Source organism: Passer montanus, unplaced genomic scaffold (assembly GCF_014805655.1).
Source record: "Passer montanus isolate IOZ18808 unplaced genomic scaffold, ASM1480565v1 scaffold10, whole genome shotgun sequence".
Classification (NCBI taxonomy): domain Eukaryota; kingdom Metazoa; phylum Chordata; class Aves; order Passeriformes; family Passeridae; genus Passer; species Passer montanus.
In genome coordinates, this window is record NW_024356505.1 from 39,115,420 (window position 1) to 39,142,845 (window position 27,426).

At 42.0% G+C, this 27,426-nt stretch overlaps 1 protein-coding gene across 2 annotated transcripts in view; it reads right to left on the reverse strand.

Annotated features, from left to right (window-relative positions):
* The window catches only part of LOC120502428 (sodium channel protein type 5 subunit alpha-like), a 212,529-nt gene that overhangs the window by 46,069 nt on the left and 139,034 nt on the right, over positions 1-27,426 (reverse strand). For both annotated transcript variants that reach the window (XM_039709853.1, XM_039709844.1), the window contains 3 exons: positions 26,668-27,135; positions 11,637-11,783; positions 4,699-4,819 (listed from right to left, as the gene is read on the reverse strand). In XM_039709853.1, the coding sequence (XP_039565787.1) occupies positions 4,699-4,819; positions 11,637-11,783; positions 26,668-27,135 (736 nt within the window). The remainder of the gene's footprint in view (positions 1-4,698; positions 4,820-11,636; positions 11,784-26,667; positions 27,136-27,426) is intronic.

Below are 27,426 nucleotides of genomic sequence, written 5' to 3' on the forward strand. Positions count from 1 at the left end.
TTGCTTGTTCACACCAATATATATACTTAAGTTTTCATAAAATTATTATTTTTGCTTTGGATGGATTGGGCTGCTGGTTCTCTCAATAAACCAGGAACACCAATTCATTTTTTCCATTCTGTTGTCCAGCAAATGTGGTACCTTGTGTTCAAACCACAGCAATTTTGTGAGTGCCTTTACACAAGAGTTCTCAATTATTGGGACATTCATTTTTAGAACAAAACAGTATTTTTCTTAGCTTTCAACACTGGTTACAGCATCGCTTGGTTTGACACAAAATACAGCTTCCTAGGCATGAACTCAAGCAGGCAGGTACTCATAACATGGGGTTTTTATATATATATATATATATATATATATACACATATATATGCCAAGCTGAGTTTCTACCCAAGCTGCTACATGGGTATGCACAAATAAGGGAGCAAACCCAACTGTACCCCTTTGAAAGACCCCAACTCTCTCCCCATGCTGGAGGGATCATGATCTCAGCAGACTCCTATTTAACCCTTTCCTCATCTTCTGGCCCCGCTACTAACTCACGCAGAGGGGTTGGAATGGGATGACCTTTAAGGTCCCTTGCAACCTGAAGCATTCCATGATTCTGTGACTGCGCAGAATCTGGGTTTTATAGTGTGAAAGAGAGATTTATGATCACTGTCTCCAGCGTTTGGGTACCTGAGATACATCAGGAGATCTGAGATTTTACTTGTGTGCTACAACTGGGGGCTGGCAAGAGGGCGTTTGACAAAAGCACAGCGAGGTGTTTTTACCCTTCAAAGGGCTTAACAAGGGTACATTTCTTGTTTATCTGCTGCTACTCTCCTCAAAACACATCATCAAGGAGTGTGATGCCTTGGAGCAAAGGCAGTGGGCAGCCTGGCCTACCACTGATGTCATCTGTGCTTTGAGTGAGGGGGTGGATGAGTTTTAAATCTAGAGGTCTTGTCCAACCTGTGTTGATTTCATTCTGAATGCGTAATAGGCTGCAAGAGTCTTATGATGCCTGAAAATTGTATACAACCTAATGCCAGCACGCTGTTCCTTGTGGAAAAACACAGAGTATCTCAGGTATGGCAGCCAGAGAGAAGTGATACTTTAAAACTTGGGTTTGTTCCATGATTTTTTCTTAGGATGCCAGTGGGCACATTTTGTTGAGTTTGGCTTGGTTTTACTCAGCCTTTAAAACTCATCTAGTGGAAGTCCCTGTAACTCTGTTCAGACTTTTTCTGTTTAATGGTCTGTTTTTTCCTTCTCTTCCCTTTCTTGCTTCCTAACAGCCGCTATCCGCGGTTGGGAAGGGCAGGACACAGATCCCACCACTAATCAGAGCAACTTCACTCGGGCACATGGCATTTTCCAGCTGAGATTTGGGCGTTTCAGGAGCGATAATGGCTCCTACCATGGTCACATGGAAAGATGGTTCCGGGCGTCCTCGGTGTCACGAGCTGCGACCAACCACGCGCTGAGCGAGGCTGCTCACTCCCTCATGACCCTCTGGTGATATTCCCTGGAAACCTCTGCCAGCGGGCTGTGCCCGGGGAATTACGCCTGAGGGCTTGGTGGAATCTTTCTCCTATTAGGGTCTGGGAGAGAGGAGCGCGCTGTGGGCTGAGGGCTCTCTTTGGATGACCTTCTGTGAGACACAGAAGATAATGCCCAAAGAGGGAGTAAATTTTGCTGCAGAGAACACATACCGATGGGGGTAACAGCACTGGAGTGCTGCAAGGCATCTGGAGGAAAAAGTACCCAAATAGCTGGCATTGGATAAATGTTCCTTTCCCATCAACCAGAAATGGTCTCTCCATTTCTATCAGGTTCTTCCCAGCAATACTTGCTCGCTGCCAGGGCTGTGACCCTACCTTGCCTTCACTTTTCCTGACCTAAGAATGTTCTCTGTTGACCCTAATCAAAGCTATTTTGAGGTGATAACACATTAACAAATCTCCCCAAGAAAAACGACCTATGGCTTATCTGGGTCACACAACTCCCGGAAAACTGTGACCTCAGCAAACTTTCAGCAACTATTTCAAGAACATGCATTATCTTTGTTGCCTTTGTTATCTGAAAAAAAGGGGCCTGAATCTGGAACATATTTGTTCAGGACATAACCTATGCTGGATGAGTTGAGAAATGTCATAGTTTGAATTTAGATAGCTAAAGAAGTTAAGAAATTAACCCTTCCCCTCTTCCTCTTCTTTTTCACATAATCTCCTTTTTTCAAAAATATTAACTCTCATACTCCCAAACATACCAAATATTGTTGTATCTCTTTATAAAAATTCAGTAAAGACAGCAGAAGACAAACCTGCACAGTGCATGCCCTTCAATATTTTCATTTTAGTAGTTTAAAGCCTTGCCTTGTCAGCTAATTACTGCTGTTTGTTGGCTTACTTGGTTTTAAACTAGACTGAAGTGACAGCTGCATAAGGTTTAATTGCAAGAGTAAGTTTGGGCAAAAATATTGGAAATATTTAATAGCAGTTGATTACAGGAAACACTTTGTTTCCCAGCATAAATTAAACCTGATGTTAATGTCGTTGCTGTAACAATCATTTGGACTTTCAGTTTATGGCAATTTGGCTTGAAGTTTTATGAGCGTATAATCACGTTGTGTTTGTGCATTTTTGCCAAATCCACGAGCAATGTGATCACATTCAGCCAAAAAAGTAAAGTGTAAAGTCTGAAAAATGTGCATGGATAACACGTGCTGCACAGGCAAGGAGAGCAGATGAAGCAATGTGATCACATTTAGCCAAAAAAGTAAAGTCTGAAAAATGTGCATGGATAACACGTGCTGCACAGGCAAGGAGAGCAGATGTGTTGAGGAGGATGTCACCTGCACCTGCAGGTGTCCCTGGACAGGAGAGCAGGCTCTCCTTCAATTCCCATCTAGAGCTCAAGGCTCAGCTGGCTGCATTCTGGGACAAAAGAAAAACACCTTAACTTGCACAGGCACTGGTGAGGAACTAAGAGAGATTGGGAGTAAAAACAAAATGCAGGACCAGGGGTGCTCAGGAGGAAGAGTGAAGGAGCCAGAACCTGGGTGGAAGTAACCCAAGGCAAGCTTGGGGTTCAGCCCACAGTGCCTTCGTTTCTGCACTTCTCTGCTGCTAGGATGATCAACAGGCTTCAAAGCTGGTTAAATACTTCAAAGCTGGTTAAATACTTCCAGTGATCCATCTAGAAGAGCCCTGCTTTCTACCCTGCATCCCACAGACAGCACTGAGGAAGATCTGACAAACTGGGTTGGTTCCATTGTGGTTCCGCACTGAGGAATTTCAGGTAGGTCTGGTTTTTAAGGGAGATCAAATTAGAGAGTTCTGCTGCTCTGGGAACGTGTTGTGTGGTGTCTGCCTCCTTTCTTTTAAAAAAACTGGATGGTGGTCGTGGCCAGCCACAGTTTCAGAATTTGTAAACTGGCATTTGAACAGCACTGATCTCACAGCACTGGCTTGTTTAAGCATCTATAACATAATCACTTTGCAGAGCACAACAGAGATTGCTGCTCACTAGCCCCATTAAGAAATATATTGTGAAAGAATGAAAACACCAGATCTAATTTAGAAATGTTATTGCCTGGGCCTGAATAGTTACACCATGCTTTCTTCCGTCAACTGCATTAATTTTTGGCTACTGCTTTTAAGCAGAGCTGCCAAAAAAATGTTTAGATCCTAGGGACATTTGTAAGCCCTGCAGGGCTCCCTTACCTCATTCAATCATCTTTCTCACAGATATAGAGATGCACATTTTTGCTGACTTCAGGGGCATTCATATACCCAGCAAATCATCTCTGTCTGATCCCATCTGAGCTGCTCTGTTTTTGTTTATAATAATGCTTGAATTTTCAAGGGACTATTCTTACATTCAGCTAACCCTGGTTTTCCCAACCCAGATTTATAGGAAAACAAAAAATTGACTGAGATAATATTTGGAATGGAACTCACTCTAAGAAGAAATAACTTCCGATGCTATTTACTTTATATATTTATTTTAACATAGATCTTCTGATATAGCTGGGTTTTACATCTGTGTTTTGGAGCATGCTGGTGTTAAAATATTAATAAAACGATGGTGAATTTCAGTATTAAAAGAGATATGTAAATGTGGTCTGTTGTTATCTAATATAATTATGTTAAATGTCCCTTACATAGCAGTTCTCTGACTAGATGAAAGTTACTGGATGTGCTAATCTTGACACCCTTTAAAATAAATGGAAGACAGTCCCTAAGACTCATAAACCTTCCAGACAGATTCTATGAACTGCCTGGATACATTTAAGCAATGGAAACATCCTGATCTGGTCAGTTCTTTACCAAATTTGATCACGCACATGTATTGGAAGGCAGAAATCTTCACTGGCCAAATGACAAAATCAGCATTTGAAAAACAAACCAAGAAACAAACAAACCACTTTTTATGGCACAAATTAAAATTTTACAAGTCTAAGGCTTTAGAAGCTGTGGAGCATTTTAGAGCATGGTCTTGGTTTGTCTCACCTTGGAAATCCAAAGACTAATGGTAACGAGGGATTTTGAGTGCGTGTTTGGAGCATTATAGTGCCTAAGAAACAAAGTGCATTCAGTGAAATACCACTGCAAGCAACCAGAGCAACATGGTGAGAAGGTCAGAAGATGTTCAGTAGGAGAAAAGAAGGTTTCTTTCCCCAGCATTGCAGTGAAACATGCAGGTTCTTACCTTCAGGGAAGCAATCTTCAGGCTCCATCAGCTCCTCAGCAAACTCAGGGATCTGCTCCAGCAGTTCTGCAGGATTTGTCAAATCCACTGTGCTGCCTTCAGAAAGACTGATTTCATCAAGCTTGTTGTCAACAAGAGCAAAGATGTGGAAAACAAATTGATCAGTTGCCCTGAAGGAAATAGCTGTGTTGTCATTCCACTAACCAGCACCCCAGCTGAAGCCACCACAACAGAGACATTGCCATGCACTTCCCAAGGTGCCACTCCTTGGTGACAGCTCTGCCTACCCTGAGACCAGGGACTGACCCATCAACAACAACTTAACACACAGAACTTACTTTTTGAGACAAAAGAGAAGCAAACCACAGGAAGAGAGTGAACAGCCATTGAATATTAATCACAGAATCTTAGAATGGTTTGGGTTGGAAGGGACCTCCAAGATCATCCAGTTCCAGCCCCCCTGCCATGGGCAGGGACACCTTCCACTAGAGCAGGTTGCTCTGGTTAATGGTAGGTGGAACCTTGGAATGATGGACTTAATCTGTTTGACATCCTGAAGGCTCATACCTTTGGGTGGGGGGTACCAGAGGTGGGACCTATCTCCTGAAATGCTGAAGGATGCATTGGATGACCTGCCTTGGGTTCCTGTCTTTTGGGCCTCATTCCTGAGGTTCCTCACCTACAGCTGGTGGGTGAAATCTGCACCTCCTCAGTCAGGACCATGTTCTGCTCCTGCTGACAGCCTCTCCTCCAGCATCCAGCCACAGCTGGAGCTAAAGTACAAATATGTTGAGAGGGCTCTTCCTGTCACATCCTGTGCCTAATTCGTTCTCAGCACACAACATAGCCCCTTGCCTTTCTGTCACACCATTCTGATCTCCAGGTGATGTAGGAGGAGGGGCACATGGCTTTTGGAAGTGTCTCAAGGGCTCTACCACTTGCCTGAAATATTTGACACCATCATCTTAGATGCATTGTTTAAACTCAGTGTTTCTCAGATCCTCTTCTGCAAAATGGGGCAAGAATATTCCCACTCCCTGAAGCATTGGTTGTCTCATCTATTTAGAGCAGGAACTCTCAAGCAGATCTGGGTTAAAAAATTCTGGGGAATATATTATTTTCAAAATCTGTTTTGAAGGCTGAACTCATGATTACAAGACATATGATACACAGTTCAGTAAGTCACCCAAATATGAAATAGAAATTTCATCTCAGGTTAAACTTTCTTTTAACAGAATCAAGACACTTTCTTTAGAAGAAAATAGGAAATGTCTCCCCCCTATTTTATTTTGCTAGCTAAAATAAAGGATTTCTATTTTGTGTTAATCCAAAATTAAATTTTACTCTATTTCCTTTTAGATTTTACAAGCTAAATAGCTTTGCCACAAAACTGAAAGACCTGATATTTGCCCAGTCCTGCTCACAGTTTGTTTCTGGATGTATTAGAACATTATTTGGTGTAAGTGGGCAATACCAAAGCTGGTATCTTCTATAACACACCTCCAAGCAGGAGAGGTGTGTTATTTGTGAACTGGTTTACTCTGTTCTCTGAGTTCCCACTTAAAAGTTTTTGTGCTTTATCTTGCAATACTATTGCCTTCATTTTAAAAAATGAGGGCAATAATACTTACCCAAGCTTTTAAACAGCCTGTGAGATAGTTATATGAGAGATGGCACGTACAGATGAAGTATTATTTTCATAAGCATGATGGTGATGGAGTAAGAGACTAAGCACAGCTTTATATATTTATTATTAATGTGAAAATGGGTCCTCTGTTTTCCAGCATACACAGTCAATGCAAAATTTATAGCTGAATTCAGAGAAATGCTGAACCTGGGGTAAAATGGGCAAGACTGAACATTCCAGCAGCGCTTGCAAGCGGGGGTGGAAGCTACTTGTTTGCAATTAGCTGCAGCATCCAGAAGGTCACAGTCTTGGCTAGGGTTTTTAATGCTGTACGGAAAAGATCTGCAAACAATTGAGAGGAGACCTTTTAAAAAGAGAGAACAGAAAGAACAGAACAGGTCCGAGATACGGATAAAGCTTCTGAAAAGCCATATTCAGAATGCAGCTGTCGTATAGAGCCCATTTCCTACAGACTCACAACAGTGTGTGATGGTGGAAAAAAATGTCATACCAAGTTCTAGCACAGTCAGAACTTTATGATGCTGTTCATTAGGGAATGCATTTAGTCATTATGTGTTCTGTTATGAAGATGTCAAAACAGAGATCACTGAAATAGTCCTAAATAATATGCAGCTGTAGGATGTAGAAAATAGGGGTTCCAATGGGAAGAGAAGCTTTGTTGGGTATAATTCTTACCAATAGCCAGAAATCAAAGAAAACTGTGAGAGTAATGTCAGCTTGATAACATTTTCAACTAGAGAGCTGGATTTAGCAGAGACAGGTTAGGAAATTCACAGCACAAAATACAATGAAATTATCATAGACTATTTAGTTATTCATCAGGAGGAGTTTCCAGGAAATATTAGAATCCATCAGTGTCAAAGGGAGGTGGGGAGCATGCAAAGCAAACAGACAGGTTTTCTTCTGAAAAGCCTTCAAAGAAGAGGCAATGAACATGGATTCAGAAAACTGTAGATTAAGGTTTGAGGGTCTGAACAGGGACTAGAAAATGTAACCAGATGTATGAGAGAAGGAAAAGATTAGGGATAATTCTGGGAAGGAAGCAAAGGTTACCCTTTGCCAGAAAGGTTAAAGGGATTAAAAAGGTTTTCATGAACTCAGGAAAAAGTCAGGGACATGAGCAATTGATGAGGGGAATGTAGCTAATCAAAATTCAGTTGTCTCAGAAAATCAACACTTCTTAAAATCATCCAACAAGGGGATCAATAACAAGAAGGGGGAGAGCCTGTTAGAATTAATATAAATGTAAGTAGAGAAATAGCCAGAAAGCCTATATATACACATATACAAACCAGCAGATCCAGGCAAGGCACGCTGCAGAGCATAAAGAGATCCAATAACCCCAGTTAACACATCATTAGCAATCAATAGTGAATGCTCATGGAAAACTGGAAACGGCCCAGGAGAGCAGCAATAAGTAAACACAACACTGAGCTGAGAGGGGAGGAACAGGGAATAATCATGGGAATCACAGATCACTAAACACTTGCTGCAGCCTGTGATTAAAGTAAATTAAATAAAGACAGAGAGGGGAAAAGGAGAGAGCTTACTCAGAGAGAAATGTCATAGACATGAAGGCAGTGAGGTGGTTCTCCTGTGTGCTAAGAGAACTCTGCACAAACAGGGTGAAAAGAGCTCAAAAGAAGGCAAAAAGGACAAATACAGAATCTCCTCCTTCTTTCTTGGAATAGGTGAGTGGAGGAAGTGTGCCAGGCAGAGGAAAGGGATCTGTAAGAGACCCCTTTGGAAGATCTTCCCCTGGTGCATAAATTCATGCTGCAGAAGGCAGTTTTTAAAGTGTTTGTTGATGGAGTGACTGTTTTAAGTCCCTGGACAGGGCTTCCACACCCACTGCTTGTGCCTGTAATAGCAGCAAATTGATCTGAAAGTGTTTTTCAAAAAGCCTTTAGCAGTGAGATGCTGCAATCTCATCGAAAGTTGATGTTTGCTCAAGGCTTAGCCCTCTTACCTCCCTACTTCTCTGCCTCACCTCTGAAAATCAGAGCCTTAATCTATCAAATTGACATATGAGATATAAACCTTAAGAAAACAGTTGGATGTCTGTTATAGAAAAGCCTACTTTTAAAATAAACTGTAATTGGCTCGGGTTCACCTATTGCTGTGTGGAGAAAAGCCATTCCAAGGACCCAAATATAGCACAAACTTTCTCTTCAGAGGAGGAAATCTGTGGGGATTAGGGTCAGCATTATCTTCACTAAAGATACAGAGGAGGTCCTGACCGATATAATCCTCATGTTAGCTGATAATATTAAATTGGAGAGAGAATTGAAATCGAGGAAGCAGAAGGGAAAAGAGAAGGGAAATGTGGAGTGAATACAGCAAAATGAGACATGATTTAAGAAAGTACAAATAGGAAAGATTCAGGAAAATTTCAATGGACATTTTGGAAACCTGGAGTAATATTAAAAAAAAATAGATGTGATTTTGCAGTGGGATATAACGATGTAGAAAACCATATGAAAGCATCATGTCTAGATAATGAAATATTATTTCTTATTTTACGGTTGTGTAGAAATTGTATTTGGAATATTGCACTTCCTCCTTGGCAAAAGAACTCATAAAAGGAAGAGTTGAGGGAGTTGCAAAGAAAGAGGTAAAAAAAGTAAGATAAATGGCTCAGAGGTATTAATTTACAAGAAATAATGGAATGAAAGAACAATGGTGCATGACTTCAGGGGGTAAACCCCAGGCAATAGGAAGCAAGCAACAGTCAATTAAAGTAAGTGATATTAATTAATACAAAGAGATTGATAGATAAAACTGGTAAAAGACTGTAATGAAATAGCACTTTAAAAGGGGAAAAAAAGAGGTGAGAAAAGGCTGGTATTTAAGGAAATATACCCAGGCATGAGATATTTCTTTTTAGCAAGTGAATGATTCCTTTTGGTAAATGAAGAAATCTAAGTTGCCTGATCCATTTAAAGCCAGATTCCACAAAGTTGTGTGAATATTTTATGGGTCAGCATTTTGGCAGAGAAAGCAACCAGTTCATACTCCGAAGTCTTCTCCACCCGTGACACCAATGATTTTATTTCTACAGTGCCTTTCTGATGATTGATATAGAATGAATTTTTAATCATATAATGGACCCTTTACTGACACCAACAGTGTTTTACTCGGAACACATCCAGCATTTCCTGTTACTGGCAATCACTGGAAGCCCTGCCTCTTGGCCATACCAAATCTGTTACTCCCTTGCGGTTTTTGGCTTTATTTGGCCAGTTGCAACTTCTTGGGACATTCATCAAAAATATGACGAGCGTGTCCTGGCGTGCTGGCACCAGGATCACTTCTGCACAGGGGGACCTGTCATGTCCACACGAGATCTTCCAAAATAGCATCCTTTGGGCTTTGCTCTTTTGTGTCGGCATTCATAGCCTCGCATGAACTTCCGTTTGATTTCAAGTCATCCCTGGATTGTTGCCATGTTTCTCCACCTCTTTCTAAGCAGCTGCAAATAGAACCAATTATACTCTGCTACAGAGAGGTGGCATTTGTGTCTCAGGACCCTTTGAAAGCTGAGGGAGGAAATGGGGATTATTTCTTTGTCACGATGTTGCTGAATATATCGAGGTTAGAATGTTCCTGACTTATCATGACATTTTGTTATAGCACTAAAAAAGGAAATCGTTTTCTGGCCTCCCTGTTAGGATCATAGGGTCCATTTGTCTTGAAAAGATATTTAAACATCAAGGATACCTAATCCCCTGAGAGAAAAATGCCTGACATGGTCTTCTAATTCCTCCTGGTTATAATGCTTCTTTACATTGTTTGAAAGTTTTGTATTTCTTTGCTAAATATACATACTTTTTTTTCCCCCGAGACCAAGATATCAAATATTTGAGTCTCCTTCCTCTAAATTCAGAATGTTTTCTTTCTGAATATGAATATGCCAAGAAGTACTCTGGCAAGGATTGCCCTTTAAAGAAATGCTTCACGGCTGGAGGATTTCTGGTTCCTGTGAGTGGAATTTATCTCACCTAAGAGTGCAACCTAAGTGCTCCCTTTATAGTTAATGGAGAGAAATAGGCACTTTTATGAGATCTGACCTAATGTAAATGCTGATTTCAGCTGGAGACACATTTACCTGCCTACATTGTCTAAACAGAGGCCTCAGATGACAAGTCCAGATGCAGATTGTCTACATTTAGTTCAGTAAATTCCACCCATATGCCAACATGGATCAGCAGGCTTGGAGAAGGGGAGCCCTGGCTCTGGGATGGGTCTGTTTCCTGTTGTCCTGTCAAGATTTCTTCATGGGATTCGTGCTCCTGCTGGGCACAAACTTGCCAGCAGTTTTATAGCAGAACTGGGAAAGGTGTGATGTGTGTGAGTGCTGTACCATCCTTTCCCTTTCATTAATTTTCATCCCACACAACAATCCCTGGTTCCAGTCTCAAGCAGCTGTGGAGTTCTCCAAACTCCCAGGACATTCCAAACCTCCATTTCCTGATTTTAAAGGGAGGGAATCCATCACTCTCTAATAATAAAGGCAATGTTATGTCAATAAAATTCTAAATCTGAAGGGGAAGAACTCCAACAAGTCAGTAAAGAGGATGCAGGCAATTACACGGCCTGGAGTCACTCAGTGTACAGTATAAACACATTATTTTTGATATTTATGGTTACAAGGACAACATCATCCTACAACTTGAAAATAAATGTCAATGCGCACACATCAAGAAACAATTAATGAGCTGTACTTTGGCCAAATCAACTAAATAATACCAAGGCTTGCTCTTTAGTTAGTACCTTCACATCAGCTACTTAAATTGTTGAACCTTTGTTGGGTGTGTGTTAAAAGGAAAAGAAATGTTAATCTGTGACAGAGAGCAGATGCCCTCCAGTTTTCTGGCCTCCCTGTTAGGATCATAGGGGAGTGAACTCAATACTCAGGTCTGCCAAGTCAGCAGATGACATTCCTAGAGCTGATTTTCAGTGGGAAATCACACACATATTTTCTCCTAAAATGAGACATTAACATTATGTATGATTTTGTGGTTGTTTGGGTTGTTTTTTCCCCAAAAGCCTCTTACAATTCCATATTAATTTATAATGCATGTTTTCCAAGCTTTCCAATTATTTTTATAACGACAAAATCCTCTCTCTTCTTTCCTGAGACTGTAATACCTATTACACGCTATTGCTTTCCTCCCTTGACAAACATGTATTTTACAAGCCATAAACCCCACATAAACCAGTGGCATGCACTATGGAGCTGGTGCAATGAATTTCATGCAGTATCAGGTAGGAAAGTTGTTTGTGTTACCTCTTTTGGCCCTACTGGAGGTGGTGGCTCAGCCTTCAACTGCTTATCCACGTGCAACTCACTTAACTCTTCATAAATCTCAGAGTTCTGACTCCGGACGCCTGGGCTTTGGCATCGCTGCCCCCTCAGCTGCAGCTGCTTTTCCTGCTGGAAATAATCCTAGATGGGTTTATTTCCTTTTTCTTTGATAGCATGCTTATTTCTTAAGGAGAACTCTCCAGCTAGAAGAGAAAACAGCCTGGACTATTCTCATCAGGGACAACATCTTAAAGAAAATGGCAAAAAATTACATAACACATGTTTATGTTGCATATTTTGAGCTTTAGCAACTTGGATATGCCAAGATACCTGACTGTAGAAAATGGACATACAAATAGACCAACTTTTTTTTCTGAGCTTTTGTTGCTGAGGTGGGAAGAAATTCCCTTGCCATCTCCATTTTGAGCCTGGTTTTGAGACATAAACTTCCTCCAGTGACCTGAGACGCAGAGAGAGGTGGGTGCCAAATAACCAAGGAGTGTACTCTGAAAATTCACTATTGGGTAGTGACACTCAATGTAAAAGCTGGACAAAGACACAAAGGGCAAAACCCAGTATTGTTCTATGAGTCTGCTTGAATCAGTGTGAAAAATCCCCTCACCCAGAGAAGAAAAGACACACATTGCAGAGGAAGAAAATGCAAAGTTCACTGGAAAAGATAAAAGATACCTGAAAATAGATATGGAAAAGCTGCAGGTAAACACGCAAATGCATGAGGCTTCTATTCAGCAAAACACTTAAGGCTACTTTGCACCCACTGAAGCACACGGGGCTCAACCACAGGCTGAAAGGAGAGCACATCTGAAGCACTTCCCTGAAAGGGGATGGACTCTGGAAGCACAGCAATAATTTTTTCTCTCAGTAAACACATTTGACTAGACCTTGTGCTCGCTCTTATGCGCGGTGCCATTAAACCCAGCCGCTTCTTCCTGGGGTGGTGATTGTTGCTGCTGAGCTCTCAAGAAGTTCTCCCAGGACTAATGGCAGAGGAAAGGATGTTTGCAGGGCTGGTCCCTCCCTCTGGAGGCCCAGGTGCTCTGTTTGTGAGGTTTTATTGATCCACCTAAGGCAGGGATTTCACTGAAAACTCCACAGCTCATCACAGCACTACCACTGTTCGTGCCATTACTAACACAGCTACTAAAATATTAATAAAACTCCAGCAGGATTCAAAGGGCTGCGCTGAATTGCTTACAGAGGGACTTCCATGCTGAGAAAAAAATTACAAGCATAACTGGATTTCAATAGTAATTATTTAAACCTATTTATCTTTCACTTGTCCAGCTTTTTTTTCCTTTCCCTTGGCTTGACTGACATTTAGTGTTATTCAGGTATTAAGCAAATTTTCCTTCCCCAGGGAGCCCCAGACTACCTGCCTCAGTTTTAAAGCCACATCACTGCAGGAAGTCCCTCAAGAGGTAGCCGGAGCAGAAAAACACTTTATTTCAAATGTAACTATCTGAAAGACCAAATGACACAAAGGAAGCAGCTGGTTAAGCAAATTGCTCTCTGTAGAAATACTTTTGGACTGTCATATTCGTACCAGTCTTTTCAAATGTCGTTGTATGTTTCTGGGAAATTAATTTAAAATCAAATTACTTGTTTCCTGCTTCAGAGGGCATGTGGTCTAAAATATATTATAACTTTAATAAATCAAATTATGCATGTCCAAACCTATACCCTCTGCATAGGAAGGTACTACATACAATTTTTAGTCACACATTAGCACTGATCTGGCCAATAACCACAGAGTTACAGGTATGTCTCTGACAAAAAGTAACATTTTTTAAGGCTTTCCAGCAGCATTTATCTTTGGAAATAGTTAAATATTCAGGAGAGAATCCAATATGGAAGGCACAATACACACAACTAAGGCACTCAGCCATAAAATGTCCTTTTTTTTTTTAATGCAATGTGCATACAACTTACTACCAAGTAATCTTAATGGCATGATATGGGTTGTAGCACTGGAACAGCAAAAACAATTGTTTCATGTTGAAAGTGCAACACAATCTGAGGTGACGTCTCAAGCTCATTTACGCTGAAAGGTTGTGCACTCAGATTCACTAGAAACCATGGACTGTAAGAGGACAGACCCTGTAACTCAGCTGATCCGATAAATATTCTAATTGTTAAGCAAATTATTGTGTTAAGCTAGAGTCAAATACCAAACTTACACCAATTCTCTATTTACTAATCCCTCTGTGTGGTACCAGGACTTAGCAACGCTTTCATAGACTCAACTCCAGGAAATTTGGACCTGGCTTCTTCCCAGAAATCACACTTGTACCAAATATCCAATGAGTTAATGTTAATTAAAACTGATGAATATATCCTGGCAAAATATTCAATGGGGGCATCACGCACATGTGCTCAGACAAGTATTTGGTTCATCAACGTGTATTTTCAGACTTGTCCTCTGAATTTATAACCTGGGATGAAATGAGTAAGAGAAATAGACTGTTCCAAAGATTCTGGTTGTGCAGACTGATCCCAAAAGGAGTGTTAGGGAATCAGCTGAGTTTTTGCAAGCAACCAATGACAGCACTGGTGAGCCATTCTCTTGAGATGTGACAGTCTCACTTCCAGCACACAGCACCTGAAAATCAGCAGGGACCTGTCTGGGGAAAGGTGCCTTTGGTTTATGTTGTTTTACTTTGGGCTGTTTGCTTTTGTTCTTATTCCAGATGATTTGTTCTTCTGGTGGCAACGGCAGCAGGTCTATCTCCTGTACAGCTTCCCACCGTGGGTGGTTTACATAATTTATGTTTAATTTTTGTATCAAGTGCCACGTTGCCAAGGCAATACACATTATGTTAATATTTATCAATTCAGTCGCTTTCTTCATTACTAAAGTAAAAACATTGAATTGTACTAAAACTTTGTGCATGCAAAGGGAGGGTTGGGAGCCCAGGACTGACCTCAGCATGAACCAGAAGTTAGCTCGCCTCTGCTCTGACATGGGCCCTAAAAAGAGGTGATCTGCCAACACCATCCCAGTGATTAGCACATGGAGGGGGGTGGACACTGCTGTCCCCTCTCACTCTGCAGGCCAGTTGCAGCACCAGGAAAACAGCTACCAGACTGGAAACAGGGCATAATCTGGGTGACATCTCAAGAGTGCAGGTGCAGGGACCCACATGGCTGTTTGCTGACACAAATAAATGCAAAGGCTCCACACTGCGTTGTGTGTCTGAAAAGCACAGATCGGCTAATTGTTCCAGGCTCAAAGGGGGATTAGTGCGAATGCTGCTCCTCTGGAAAGAGGACTTGCTGCTGGCAAAACAAGGCAAATACCTGTCATCAGCATGGATTCACTTTATTCCTTCCCCGTGGAAATATCATTTTTTCCATTCTGTGCACACAAATTTAGAAAGAGGATCCCAGGACTTGGCTTTCGGGTGGTGATCGGTTCAAATGGGTTCTCCTGATGCTTCTCTCACTCCCTAGATCATGACCCTATCTTGTGACATTTGTTCCCTGATTCTCTGGCCCTGGCTGTTGTGAGAAAGATGTGCAAATCCTTTGATAGCAGGAAGCTTCCTGTCCCAAGCAGGTGGGGAGGAAAGAAATGGGAATTGGCTCTGGGGCCCTCCTCCCTTGCTATTGCTGCTGACTGCAGAGCCAGTGAGAAAAAATGATGTGGATGAAGTTAATTATTTTACTATTTTATGAGAAAGATAAGGGTTTTCCCTTTCTCTGGTGAGACAGTGCAAATGCAAACTGCCTTTTACTCAGACACAATGCAATGGGAATATTTGATGTCATGTATCCACTTCCCACCATACTCCTGCATCCAGCTGCTTCTTTGAAGCCCACTTTTGACACACTAATAGGAATTCAGGGGTGTCTGAGTTCTGCAATCACATTCCAGGAATGGGCTGGTCAGGACATTTCCAGGTACAGACTCAGGAGTGGAGGCTATGCCAGGGGGATCCTCCTTTACCTTGGGATGTTGCCCATCAGAGGAGCAGCAGAATTCTGACAGCGATTCTGACAGCAGAAGAATTCATTAATGAGTGACGCTATGACATTGAGCCTCCTCAAGAAATCCAGCTCCTTTAACAGATGACAACACATTTTAACCTGCAAAGTTTCCTATACCCAAATTTTGGATACCATAAGGGGAGGCAGGGTTTTCCTGTATAGTAAACCCAGTTCAGTAGTGTGACAGGGATTGTTGCAACAGGGCTGTTTACTCTGTAAAGTGCTTGTTGATGTTTGTGTTTCTCCTTGCAGACAACTATGGATTTCACAAAACTGCCGTGCCTGGTAGCAATTGGCATCCTTTCTCAGCAACAGTTTGCATCTACTAACTGGCACCCTTCCTCTGCAAAGGAGCCAACAAATAAATGATGGTGAAAACTGAACTGTTTATATACTACCTCCACATAAGTGGAGAAGCAAGCAGATTGCAGAGCTGCTGAAAGACGGTGAGCTTGCATTACTGCCTTGGTGGCACTTGTTCCGTGTGTAAAGTAAACAGGAGCCTGCAGTCTGCAGAGCTGTCAGGCTGACAACTCTCAGATATGCTGAATTCAGTCTTTCTGAAAAGCCTTGAGAAATCTGAGCTGAAATGGGAGAGAAATAAATAACCACAAACGGGAGAAACGAATCGTTGGTTCTTATTACCAGATCAGATAATTTATGATCCTGGCTCTTCTCTTTCACAAATAAATGTAAATCCTTGTAGCACCAACAAAATCAGTGCATTTATCATTCTGCATGAAGAAAGATCACCAAATATATGAGGAAAATTCCCTTACTTCCATAATATGAGAAGGGGAAGATTAGTATCACTTATTCTGCTATGAATAAAAGAAGGCTGGAGAGCAGCTGTCAATTTTAAATGTGCACATTTAAGAATCTCTCTAACCTGCTTTGAAGATTTGCTTCTGTAATGCAGAGTTGCCACTACTCAGTTTAATGGGCTATCACAGGAAAACCTGGAGCAATACCAAACCAGAGCACGAGGATTATAGCTGAGACACAAAAAGGACTTGTGCTACACTGTGTTCATTTCTAAGAGCATTTCACTGGCAGACTACAACATTTTCAATTCCAATGTAAAGTGTGTCAAGTCCTACCTTAAGCTGACACACACATGTATCATTTAAGTCCTGCAAATTTTTCATAGAGGGGACAAAGCCAGGAAAGTCTAAACCTAATTATTTGGGACTGGTAATGCCCTCCCCCCATCCTATGCCACTTGGTCCATCATTCCACTTGAGCAGGAACAGCCAGACACCACAGCTTAGTACACTGATTTTTGTTCCATTTTGCAGCATTTATCCACCCTTCCCTGTCATTTCTCATGTCATTCATCTATGCAAAATCCAGAAAGGGAGTAGTAAAACATCAGAATTAGAAGGTGCTGCTCATATTTGCTCTGTGAATTGATATGCATATTTTTTTTCACTTTCTTGATGACTCAGCCATTATAGGAACCACTGTTATAAAAATCCCAATCACTAACACATATATAAGAGCCACGTGGGCAAAACAGATTAAACACAATAGTCTCTGAGTTCAGAAAGAGCAGAGTTTTTTGCCCAGCCCCCGGGCAGATGATGCCCCCAACCTGGAAGTCTGTAGGTCCCAGGTGATTTTTGTGTGTGCTGTCACCTATCAGAGTTAAGGGCATGGAAGTCTGAAGTTACACCTATGCAAGTTAAACACAGATCTTATCCTCCTGTTTGACCTAAGAAACACATTTTTTCCCTAAAAAAGTCACAGGGTATTTGTAAGAAAACTCCAGTACCTGCTCTAGAAAAATACTGCACCTGTGAGTACTTAGCTGGATAAAATTATCCAGCCATTACAATTCAGGATGTCCAAGGCTAGTGGGCAGATGATGCCCTCAACCTGGAAGTCTGTATGTCCCAGGTGATTTTTTTGTGTGCTGTCACCTGTCAGAGTTAAGGACATGGAAGTCTGAAGTTACACCTATGCAAGTTAAACACAGATCCTATGCTCCTGTTTGACCTAAGAAACACATTTTTCCCCCAAAAAGTCACAGATATTTGTAACAAAACTCCAGTACCTGCTCTAGAAAAATACTGCACCTGTGAGTACTTAGCTGGATAAAATTATCTGGCCATTACAATTCAGGATGTCCAAGGCTAGGGCTGGCCAGAAACCACAGTTGCTCAGCAGAGGATGTTAACAGCAAAAACTCCCCTGGAACCAGCCTGACCTGGTATTTTCTTCTATTTTGAATAAAGGTGAACTAAAACTTTGCCAGACAAACCTCATCACAGCCACTAACTGCTGGTCTCTGCTTGAGTGCTGGATGTTTTGCAAAATGTCATCCCTCAGAAGCAGCAGTTCAGCAGTGTTCCTTCTTGGATTAATCCATAATATTTTAAGCCTTTGAACTCTGGCTGCAGAGGAGCAAGGCACATTTTTTCTAATGGCTTCTGTCTTCCTGGCCCTAGATCTTTTACCACACTGAGCAACACACTGCCCATAATAAAACAGAAATTCATTATTCCAAGGGTCGACTCTTAAAACTTGTCTGAGAGGAAGAACTTGGCAAAAAGATGGACTGCCAAAGTTAATTTATACTGTTATCAATTCAATAGGCTTAAATAGGCAGTGAAAGCGTTTCATAAGTGTTCATTGTTCAGAGTTCAAGCTAATACCTTCTGCTAAATTGCATTTTGAAGTTTAATCACAATCTACTTTATGTTTCTTTCGGTAATTGGGATTTCTCCACAGTATAATATGAAAACTCAAACTAATGGGCTTCTCTGATGGAAGTTTAAATTTTGGAAATTTGCCTTGGGAGTGCAGTCAGTGTGAGTGCCTGAAATAACCCAGAACCTTTCACCCAATTAAGATGTTAATATTTTGATCATTAAGAAAGTTTCATGTTATTACAGGCAACAGCAACAAAATAATCATTATTTGAAGTGCTATTTTGCTGTGTAATTAATGGGAGCAGTTTTACCCCTCCAACACACACACACTGCCTCACACGGCAGAGGAGCTGTTGGGGAACTGGCTGCTGCTCTTTTTGCCCAAAACGCTAAATGTCAGCATTTTCTTTATCAAAGGGAGGAGCAGTGAGAAATGCTCATTTCTGGTCAGCCTTTTGCTCCGGGGAGGGACATGGATCCTGGGAAATGGCATCCAGCACGCTGTGACTGACGGACGCGCAGTCCCGCGGCCGGGCACTTGTCCAAACGCATGTTGTCAACTCTGCTGCGCCTGATTTCGGCTCTTCCCATGCCAGCCTGGCTTTTCCCCCCCCTCCTTTCTCCTCCATCAGCTCCCTGTGTTTCCTGCACCTTAGGCATTATGCTGTGGAACAAATATGCCCAAATATATTTTACTGGCACGGAGAGCTGAATAAGCACCTTAAAACCCCTGGTTGTGGTGTGAGTGCTCCAGTCACGTCAGCAGAGATCTGACATGGGAGTTTCTGCCCCACTCTACTACCACGAAATAAACACAAGCACCTTTCTACATGCAGAAGCCCACATGAGGACACAGGTGCTTTAAATCTGCTGCTGGAATTTACAGTCCCATTTCCTTTTTTCTAATGCCCTTGCTGCTATTCTTCTGAAGACAATAAATCCAGAAATGTTCTCTTTTATTGCCAAAAATAATTAGCCAATAATTGAGTTCTACACAGTTTTCAGGAAACACAAAGCAAAAGATACGGCTTAAAAAGTGATAAATCCAGGCAAATCGTGTACAGAATAATAAAGAAACCCCCCTGTTATCTTACTTAATGATCAGAAAAATATTGGCCCAAATAAAGGTGACAAGAGGGATGCTGTAAGATTTATTGTGTGCAGCATGCATGTACACACGTGGGCTCACTCTCCTCCCAGTGAGATCTGGGGAGTCATCAGCAGGATTCAATGGTATTTTACCTAGTTATACTCAGAGAGAACGTGTCCTACAGACTGGAACTGCAAACAGACAGAATATAAATATTATTTGAAAAGGGCATTAGGGTTCCTGACAGCAAAGTATATTTCCTGCAGTAAAAGGCCGAAATTAATGTACCCTGTCAAATAACCACATGGCTTCATAATATCTCTGATTTATAGGTGTTAGAATTATTCGGAGCATAAGATATTGTCACAAACAATTCTATAAAAAAATATTTGTGCACTGGCATTTTTATAGCAATTTTTCACTAATTTCAGCTACACTTACATCAACCTGGAATAATCCCACTGACTTTTACAGAATCCCTTCAGGTTTAGAAGCAGGTTTGTAATGAACAGGAATTGTACAATAAAATTTCCACTGTATACAAAGGAAACAGATGTGGGTCCACATGCAGATGGTGAACTTTCTGTTACCTGAGAAATTTCATTCTTTTTTTTTTTTTCCATCTTACAAATGATGCATCATAGCTAAAATAAACTTACAGGCTCCCTGCAGAAATTAGCTGTAGTCCTTGACTCAGTGCTATGAGAAAGCAAAACCATCATACTTTACTGGTCCTTTCTGACCTCAAAATTATGAATCTCTTCCTGGTAGAAACTCAGAAGAAAAGCCATCAGAAACAGTTTCACCTTGTCAAATGAAATGAGTTAGTAATTCTGAAATATATAGGGGGAAGAAGAGAATAAAAGCTTGGGGTTTTGATCCATTTCAGGGCAGTATAGAGACTGCACCAATGGAATAGAGACCAAGGGGCAGCCAGCTCTGTCTTTGATGTGCACAGAGGCAGTTACTCATCTACAGCTGGGAACCTGTTCTCCCTGGGAAATGTGTTTGGTCAAGTCCAGACAAGGGTATACAAGGGGGGAGAACTGTCAATTGAGAAAAAATCCCATATGACTGAGAGAGCAAAGTGTGCTCTGGAGCAAAGAATACCATCCAGTGTGCAAAATCCAGGTACTGACCAGCCCTTGGGTGCTCTGTGCAGACCCAGATCCAAACATCCCAAAAATGACCGTAGAGCTGCTGCTGTGCCCAGAGTGGTCTAGGAAAATCCCACTGAGAAAAGCATTTTTTCTAATGGCTTCTGTCTTCCTGGACCTAGATCCACTGAGAAGTGGAGCTGTGCAGGTGGGAAACTAGGAAAGCCTGAGAGACAGTGAAAAACACAATCCTGCAGGAAATATTCCCTGTCAGGGCAGGTAAAGGCGAGCCCCAGGAGACACAGCAGCAACTCTCTGCAGTTTCAGGATTCCTGGAGCCAGGGGTGAGCCTGAGGCAAGGTCAGTCCTCCTCGGGATGGCACAAAGTGGCTGTGGGGGGAGTGGGGGCACAGCAAGACAAGCCAGGGCTCGCGGGGCGTGCGTGCCTGGAGCCCAGGCTGGGCTGGGCAGCCGGGGAGTGCTGGGTCCAGGCAGGCAGGCAGCACTTTGTGGATGACCCAATTAGCCACTGCCTCGGAACAAATCAATAATGGCATCTTCTGGAGACAAGCAGGCAAGTGCTGCTGGCTCGGCAGGGCGCTGCAAGTGCAGGCACAAAGGTGTGATCTCTGAGGAAAATTGGTGTCCAGGCCGGGTTGTGTCACTGCAGAGGGGCTCAGTGTGAGATGTGGCCATGAGCCACAGGGCCACTAGCCGCTGCAGAGTGGGTTTTCTCCTCAGTGGCATGCTGGGTGGCCATAAATAAGAAGTTTGAGTAAGGCAACATATGTAGTAACTCAATTTAAGGAAGGGCAGAAAGATGTAATGACCCTGTTGGACTGACTCAAACGAGAAGGAAAGGGTAAAGCCATTTCTTTAGGTGGTACAACTAAAATTTCCTGGCTGTAGGAACTCATGGATGAACAGAAGGATCCAGACAGTGAGCCCAAAAACCTGAGTGCCCAGCAAGTCTCTCCTGTTGAAAAGCAGGCTGAGTTAACATTCAGGCAAGGCAGACAAAGCTCCACTCAACAAAACCTCACTGAGACTGTGGTAATAGGTACAAGATAGAGTTAACTGTAAGTGCAGGATATCACATTTTGGGGGCTGATTTAGGACACCCAGCATTACTCATCTGGAACCTCCTTTAGGTCCATTTATCAGGATTCCTCTGAACCAAGAAGTGATGTCACTGTGAAAAAGGCACACACTGTTCTGGGCTACAGCTGTGGGCCACTTGAAAGGGAAGCACAACTAAAGCAGAAGTTTTTGAAGATAAAAGCTTTGCACTTAGATATCTAATGTAAATGGTACAAACCCCTCTGATGTCTGAAACTTTCAATGTAGCTAAATTGCAGGTAAGTTGTTGTAGAATCCATTGCATTAGTCGGACTGGACTGTATCCACTTATCTCATCACCTTGCTGTCCCCATAATCTATTTCTTTCTTCTTCAGGGCACTGAAAGGTTATGCCACATATGAAAAATGGTCATAAAGCAATTACAAGACATTCTGTGGAGACTCAAGATGGTAACTTCCACATTTTCATCATCTTGGAAGCCAAAATGAGAACCCAAAAGAACCTTGAGAAGATGCAGCCAGTACATTACTGTGGTTGCTGCTGAGCTCTTGGGAGCTGTTTTCCTGCTGGGAAAACCCATATTTTACATGTCAAAGACGGGGAAAAAAATTGAAAGAGAGTTATTCTTTTTCTCATTATGAGGCTAAAATCATTAAATCCTTAAGCAGTCTTGTGGACTGAGAGGGAGAGTCTTCCCCAGCACTACAAACAGGTCAAGGAGAAGGGGTTAGATAAAGACACAAACTAAAATGCTGCAGTGACCAGCAGCAACACACATATCACACAGCAGTGACAAATTAATTTAGCTCAAGGCAGCACTTTATCAGCCTCACTCCCTGTTTCTTGTGCCTGTGCTGACTTTCATTGTTCTGCTTTTCTTTTGGATCCTTTCACTGTGGGATGTGTGGGCTACAGGTACAGGTACGTGTCCCCTGGCTCTCTGAGCTGGCAGAGCATCTCACTTGCATCTCAGTAATCAAAGGAGATTTGGGAGCCATCAGGTGGGCCCACTCCTTCAAAACCCTCTCAATGACAGTGCCACAAATTGGCAGCTTTCAGGAAGATGTCTGCTGCCAGTACAAGCTTTGATAATAGAAATGGCAGCTGAAATTTAAACTTAGACATTTTTATTACTCAGAGGAAAATGTGCAGTCACAGAAGGTTTTCTCATCATCTGAAATTTCAAGCTGCTGTGTGCAGTGCTCTGGGGCCCATTTCTCATAGCCACAATGGCTTATTTTAGAGTAGCTTTGTGACTTTCTGGGAAGAACCTGGGAAGTACCCTTTCCGGTACAGGAGCTGTAAGCTGAGATGATCCTCACCCTAAAAGACCCCACTGAGATCAATAACTTTGTGGTTCTGCCCAAGACCAGCATTCCTTTAGCCTCTCTCTTTTAGACTGGACAAGTCAGACTGATGGAAGCACAGGATATGTGGTCTGGGATCTTTATCTGACAGAGAATTTGTAAAGAGTGTGTAAGAGTTGTATAGGTTTATTAGCTATGCACTGCAGAGGCATTCATCCACATTATCCCTTTTTATGCATCTCCTGTCACCTCCTCTTCCATGCTCCAAAATCCACTTGCAGGAGGAGAAAAACACGTTCTGGCAATGCTGCCAAAGGGCTGCTCAATTCCAGGTCAGCCAACAACTTTAAAGGGAAGCAGGGTACTTTGTCTTCTCCTCAGAAGTAAATGTACATTTACACATTCCCTTTGTACATACTAAAATATTGAAATATGTAAAGATATGGATTGTAATTAGGGGAAAGTTGGAATAGATTTGAATGCTTAGCATACCCTTGGCATTTCTTGTTTGGTTTCTGCGTGATGCCCTCTGCACAAAATGATACTTCACCCTAATTGTGCCCTCTCAGTACAATCATGTAAATTTTGCTCTTGTTCATGTTGCTCTTCCTTTGGGAGCTCTAATCTGGTTATCCTGGACATCCTGGAGGGGAGGAGGTAAGGACACCCATGAAGCTGGGGCTTGCAGGATTAAAGTTTCTGGCTGTGAGTGAGGAAGTTTACTCCCCACAGTCCCAGAGGGATGTCCTTGATAAAAGGGTGAGCCCACTATAAAGTCCCACAGCTCAATATCCAAGGAATTGGGATTTCATATCAGCTTTCAGATATGATAATTTCTCCTGCAGTAACCCACATGTGGATCGAGAGAATTTGTCTCTGAGTCCAGAGATCACACATCTTTGCAATGGGCACCAGTAAAAATGACAGATCCTTGAATTTGTTGGCATCTGCTTTCTCATGGCTCTGCTCCTTTTGGAGATATTTACAGCTGTGCAAATTTATTAGGGTTTTGCAGAAAAGCAAATGCAAAGCTCATCACACAATTATAATTTCTGCTGTTAAGCTTCTTCCTATTTTTGTTTATTTATTATGCCAATGTATTTTGAGTTTTTGAGTTGAAACAGCCTTGTACACACACATTTTCCCCTCTAGGAATTTGTTAAAATTGCTTTCTGGATATATGAACTCTCTGCTTATTTGGACCTTTCCAGCAGTAGACCCCTCAGACCTGCAGATAAAAACTGCAAACCATTGATCAGGGCTCTGCACAGGGGAGCAGCAGTGACCTGCAGCAGCTGTTTGTCCAAGCCTGGAAAGCACTAGTGACAAAGCTAATTAATTCATTTCTCAACTCCACGCCTTCTGTTTAATGCACACGCCAGCAGTGAACCACATTATTTCACTGCAATCCAAATATCTCATGGTAATGTGACAATGTTCCTCTGATGTTTGTTGAGAATTTCATTAATAGATACAGTGGGAAAGCAGAATCTTGGTTTGCTTCTCCTACTGGGTTTTGTTTCCTCCTATTTTGTTTCACTCTGAATCCCCAATATTTCTATTACATGTGATGACGTTTCAATACTATTGAAACTATTAGGAGTTTTCTTAATATTTCCAAATCAGCTTTTATCCAGAATATTGTTTCAGTGAAATGCCTCTTTTTCTTTATCACCTCTTTCTCTCATGACTCTAATATATCTTACTAAAGCTCTAATTCCACATTTGCAGTATAAAATGATGGTAATCTATTTCTTCCACTAATTTACGCACACAGTGCAGCTAAAGAGAAATCTGCATTTCTACACTTTTAAAGCACATTAAGACATAAAAATCCCAAGCCCTCTGTGCCCTATGCTGGGATTCACCCTGCAATTGTGAATGTCACTGTTTATCTTGAGAGAGGAATGATACAGTGGTGCAAAACACACCCCTGAGGATGCACAGGCACACACTTCCAGAGCTCAAAATTGCAACAAGCTCTTGCTTTCAGTGTGAAGAAAAAAATTCTGAGATTGTTTGAGATTGTTGCCATCTGTCAGACACAGCAGAAAGGTGTGGGCATCTTTAAAGACCAAAGAGGAAAAAAAAAATCACCAAACACAGAATTCTGTAATTAAACATATTATACACTATTATCCACATATACACTAGGCAATATTTACAGCTCACCTGACACTAAGGAACAGCCCTGGTTTAAGCTGGGATAAAGTTACTTTTCTTCCCACTAGCTGGTACAGGGGAATGTTTTGGATTGAGAATGAGAAGAAATGCTCAGTATATAAACTTGGGGGAAATCTGGTCAGGGGTCACTGCTTGGGAGCTGCCTGGGCATTGATCAACAAGTGTGAGCAAATGCCTTGAGCATCACTCGTTTTGCATATTCTAGTTCCACTATTATTATTATTATTATTAATATATCTTTATTTTCTTTCCTATTAAACTCTCTTTATCTCAATTTGTTTTTTTCCAGTTCTCTTCTTCATCTGCTGCATTCCTATTTCACTTTTCAAATGTTCTCTGCTTGCTGGTTCAAATACAGCCAGGGAATAGAAAAGGACTTCAAAGAGAAAAACTAGATATTATTCATACTACCACACTGATCCACAGATCATTTCAATAAAATAGTCCCTAAACAGACACAAAAAACCCACCCTAAAGGTGTTTACCAAAAACTGCAGACTTCTCTTTTTGTTACCTAGGTTTCTATTTGGACAGTGGAGCTTGTGATTAGGTTTTCTGACCTCTTGCTGTTCCACTCCCCAGTGAGATGATCACTGTGAAAGACTTTTTGGTGATGCACTGACACTAAGGAGATTTACACAGCACAGCAGCAGAAATTAACCTTAAGCAGCTGATTTGTGCCCAGCTCCTGACACAGAATCCTCCCTTGGAGGTTTTTTAGGACAGTCCTTCCTTCTCTAACAACTCTTTTGTTTTCAAACTTTCTTCCCCTCAACCATGAGATCGAGGATCCCTCCTGACAGCTGGATCTGAAGCAGGAGCTTTGATCCAGTGCCTGCTGAACTCCACTGGTTTCAGGCAGCATCAGAAGGTGCTGCATCAAGGCTGGAGTGTCTGGAAAACATTAATTAGATATGGTGTGTGGAGCCAAGAGACAAAGCTGGTAGAAAAGGGAGAGGAGGAGAAGGAGACAAAGAAAAACATTCCCATGAAGATGTTTCTTCTTCATTTCTTACAACACTTCAAACTGCACAGGATTTTTCAGCCTTTAATGCTGAGTGCTCTGGAAAAAAATGGAAATCTGCCATGTCACACCAAAGAGGAGGTAACTTTTTCTTGTCAGAATACAAATCATAACACATCTCTCTTTTTCTGGTGCCTTGTCATATCATCCTCTGTCTTATTGTGTTATAAAGAGAACTACCTGGCCCTCAATTCTTGTTGCACAAATTAAACCAAGACAGAGCCCATTTTGAGAAAAATCCTCCACTAACCTAAGATTTGTTCTGTAGCATTCCCATGATTCAGCTGAAAGGCAAAAGAACCAGTCTGCTGTGTGAGAAAGGATTTGATTGCTCTGGTTAGAAGAATTAATCTAGACAAGCGCAAAGAATACAAAGAAAGGAAATTTCTCTTGTTGGAAACTGAATTTTGCTCTTGGATATGCATCTGTAACTTCTTCTGAAGTTAGCAGCATATCAAAGGCAGGATTAGGCCACAGGACATTTGCATCACTAGCCATGGATCCAGACCAAGGGTGGGAATAGAGGGCATTTAATAAGGTGAAATTAACAAATATTTTAATTGCCTACCTGCTCCATTTCCGTAAAGGTGCTCTGCTCCTCATCCTCCTCCTCGATATCCGACTCACCCACGGCAATAGGAACACAAATGGACAGGTCAGGATTGGTCATAAAATCATCATCCGTAATTGCTGGGTGCTTCTCTCCGCTTTTATTCACTCCATCCTCAGCGCGGCTCTCCTTGTGGTTCTCCACGTCTTTGCCCAGCTCGGCGGTGCCGTGGCTGTTCACGCAGTTGTTGAGGGCTCCTGGGTTCTGGGCAGCGAGTTTCATCATGGCCTTCTTCTCAGCCGTGGTCTTGGGGTGCCGGAGGACGTTGCAGCAGAAGGTCCAGGCGGCTTTTTTGGCGTACTGCAGGCCCCTGTTGATGCGGGCGAAGGCGAGCTGCAGGTTGTTCATCTCGCCGTCCTCGTCCGGGGCCGAGAGGTTGTCGGCGCTGAAGGAGCTCAGCAGCAAGGCAAGGAACAGGTTGAGCACCTGAAAGGAGTGGAGGCAAAAGGAAATCGGTGAACTTTAAATGTGGGGGGCACGTGTTTGTGTGGAAGAGGTTTTACAGCGACTTCTGTGGGCCAGAGAGAAGTTTGATTAGAGGATCCATGTTTAAACCTGAAAGAATTTTCTGCCAGGGTCATTGTCATAGAAACCAAGAAAGAAAGAAGAATAAATAAGAGAAACCTGAAACTGCCTATTTCAATAAGCACTTTGTCTTTCGTGACCAATGAGTAAAGTTTCTTAGTGAACTAAAAAAACTCATGAGTAAACTCGTGA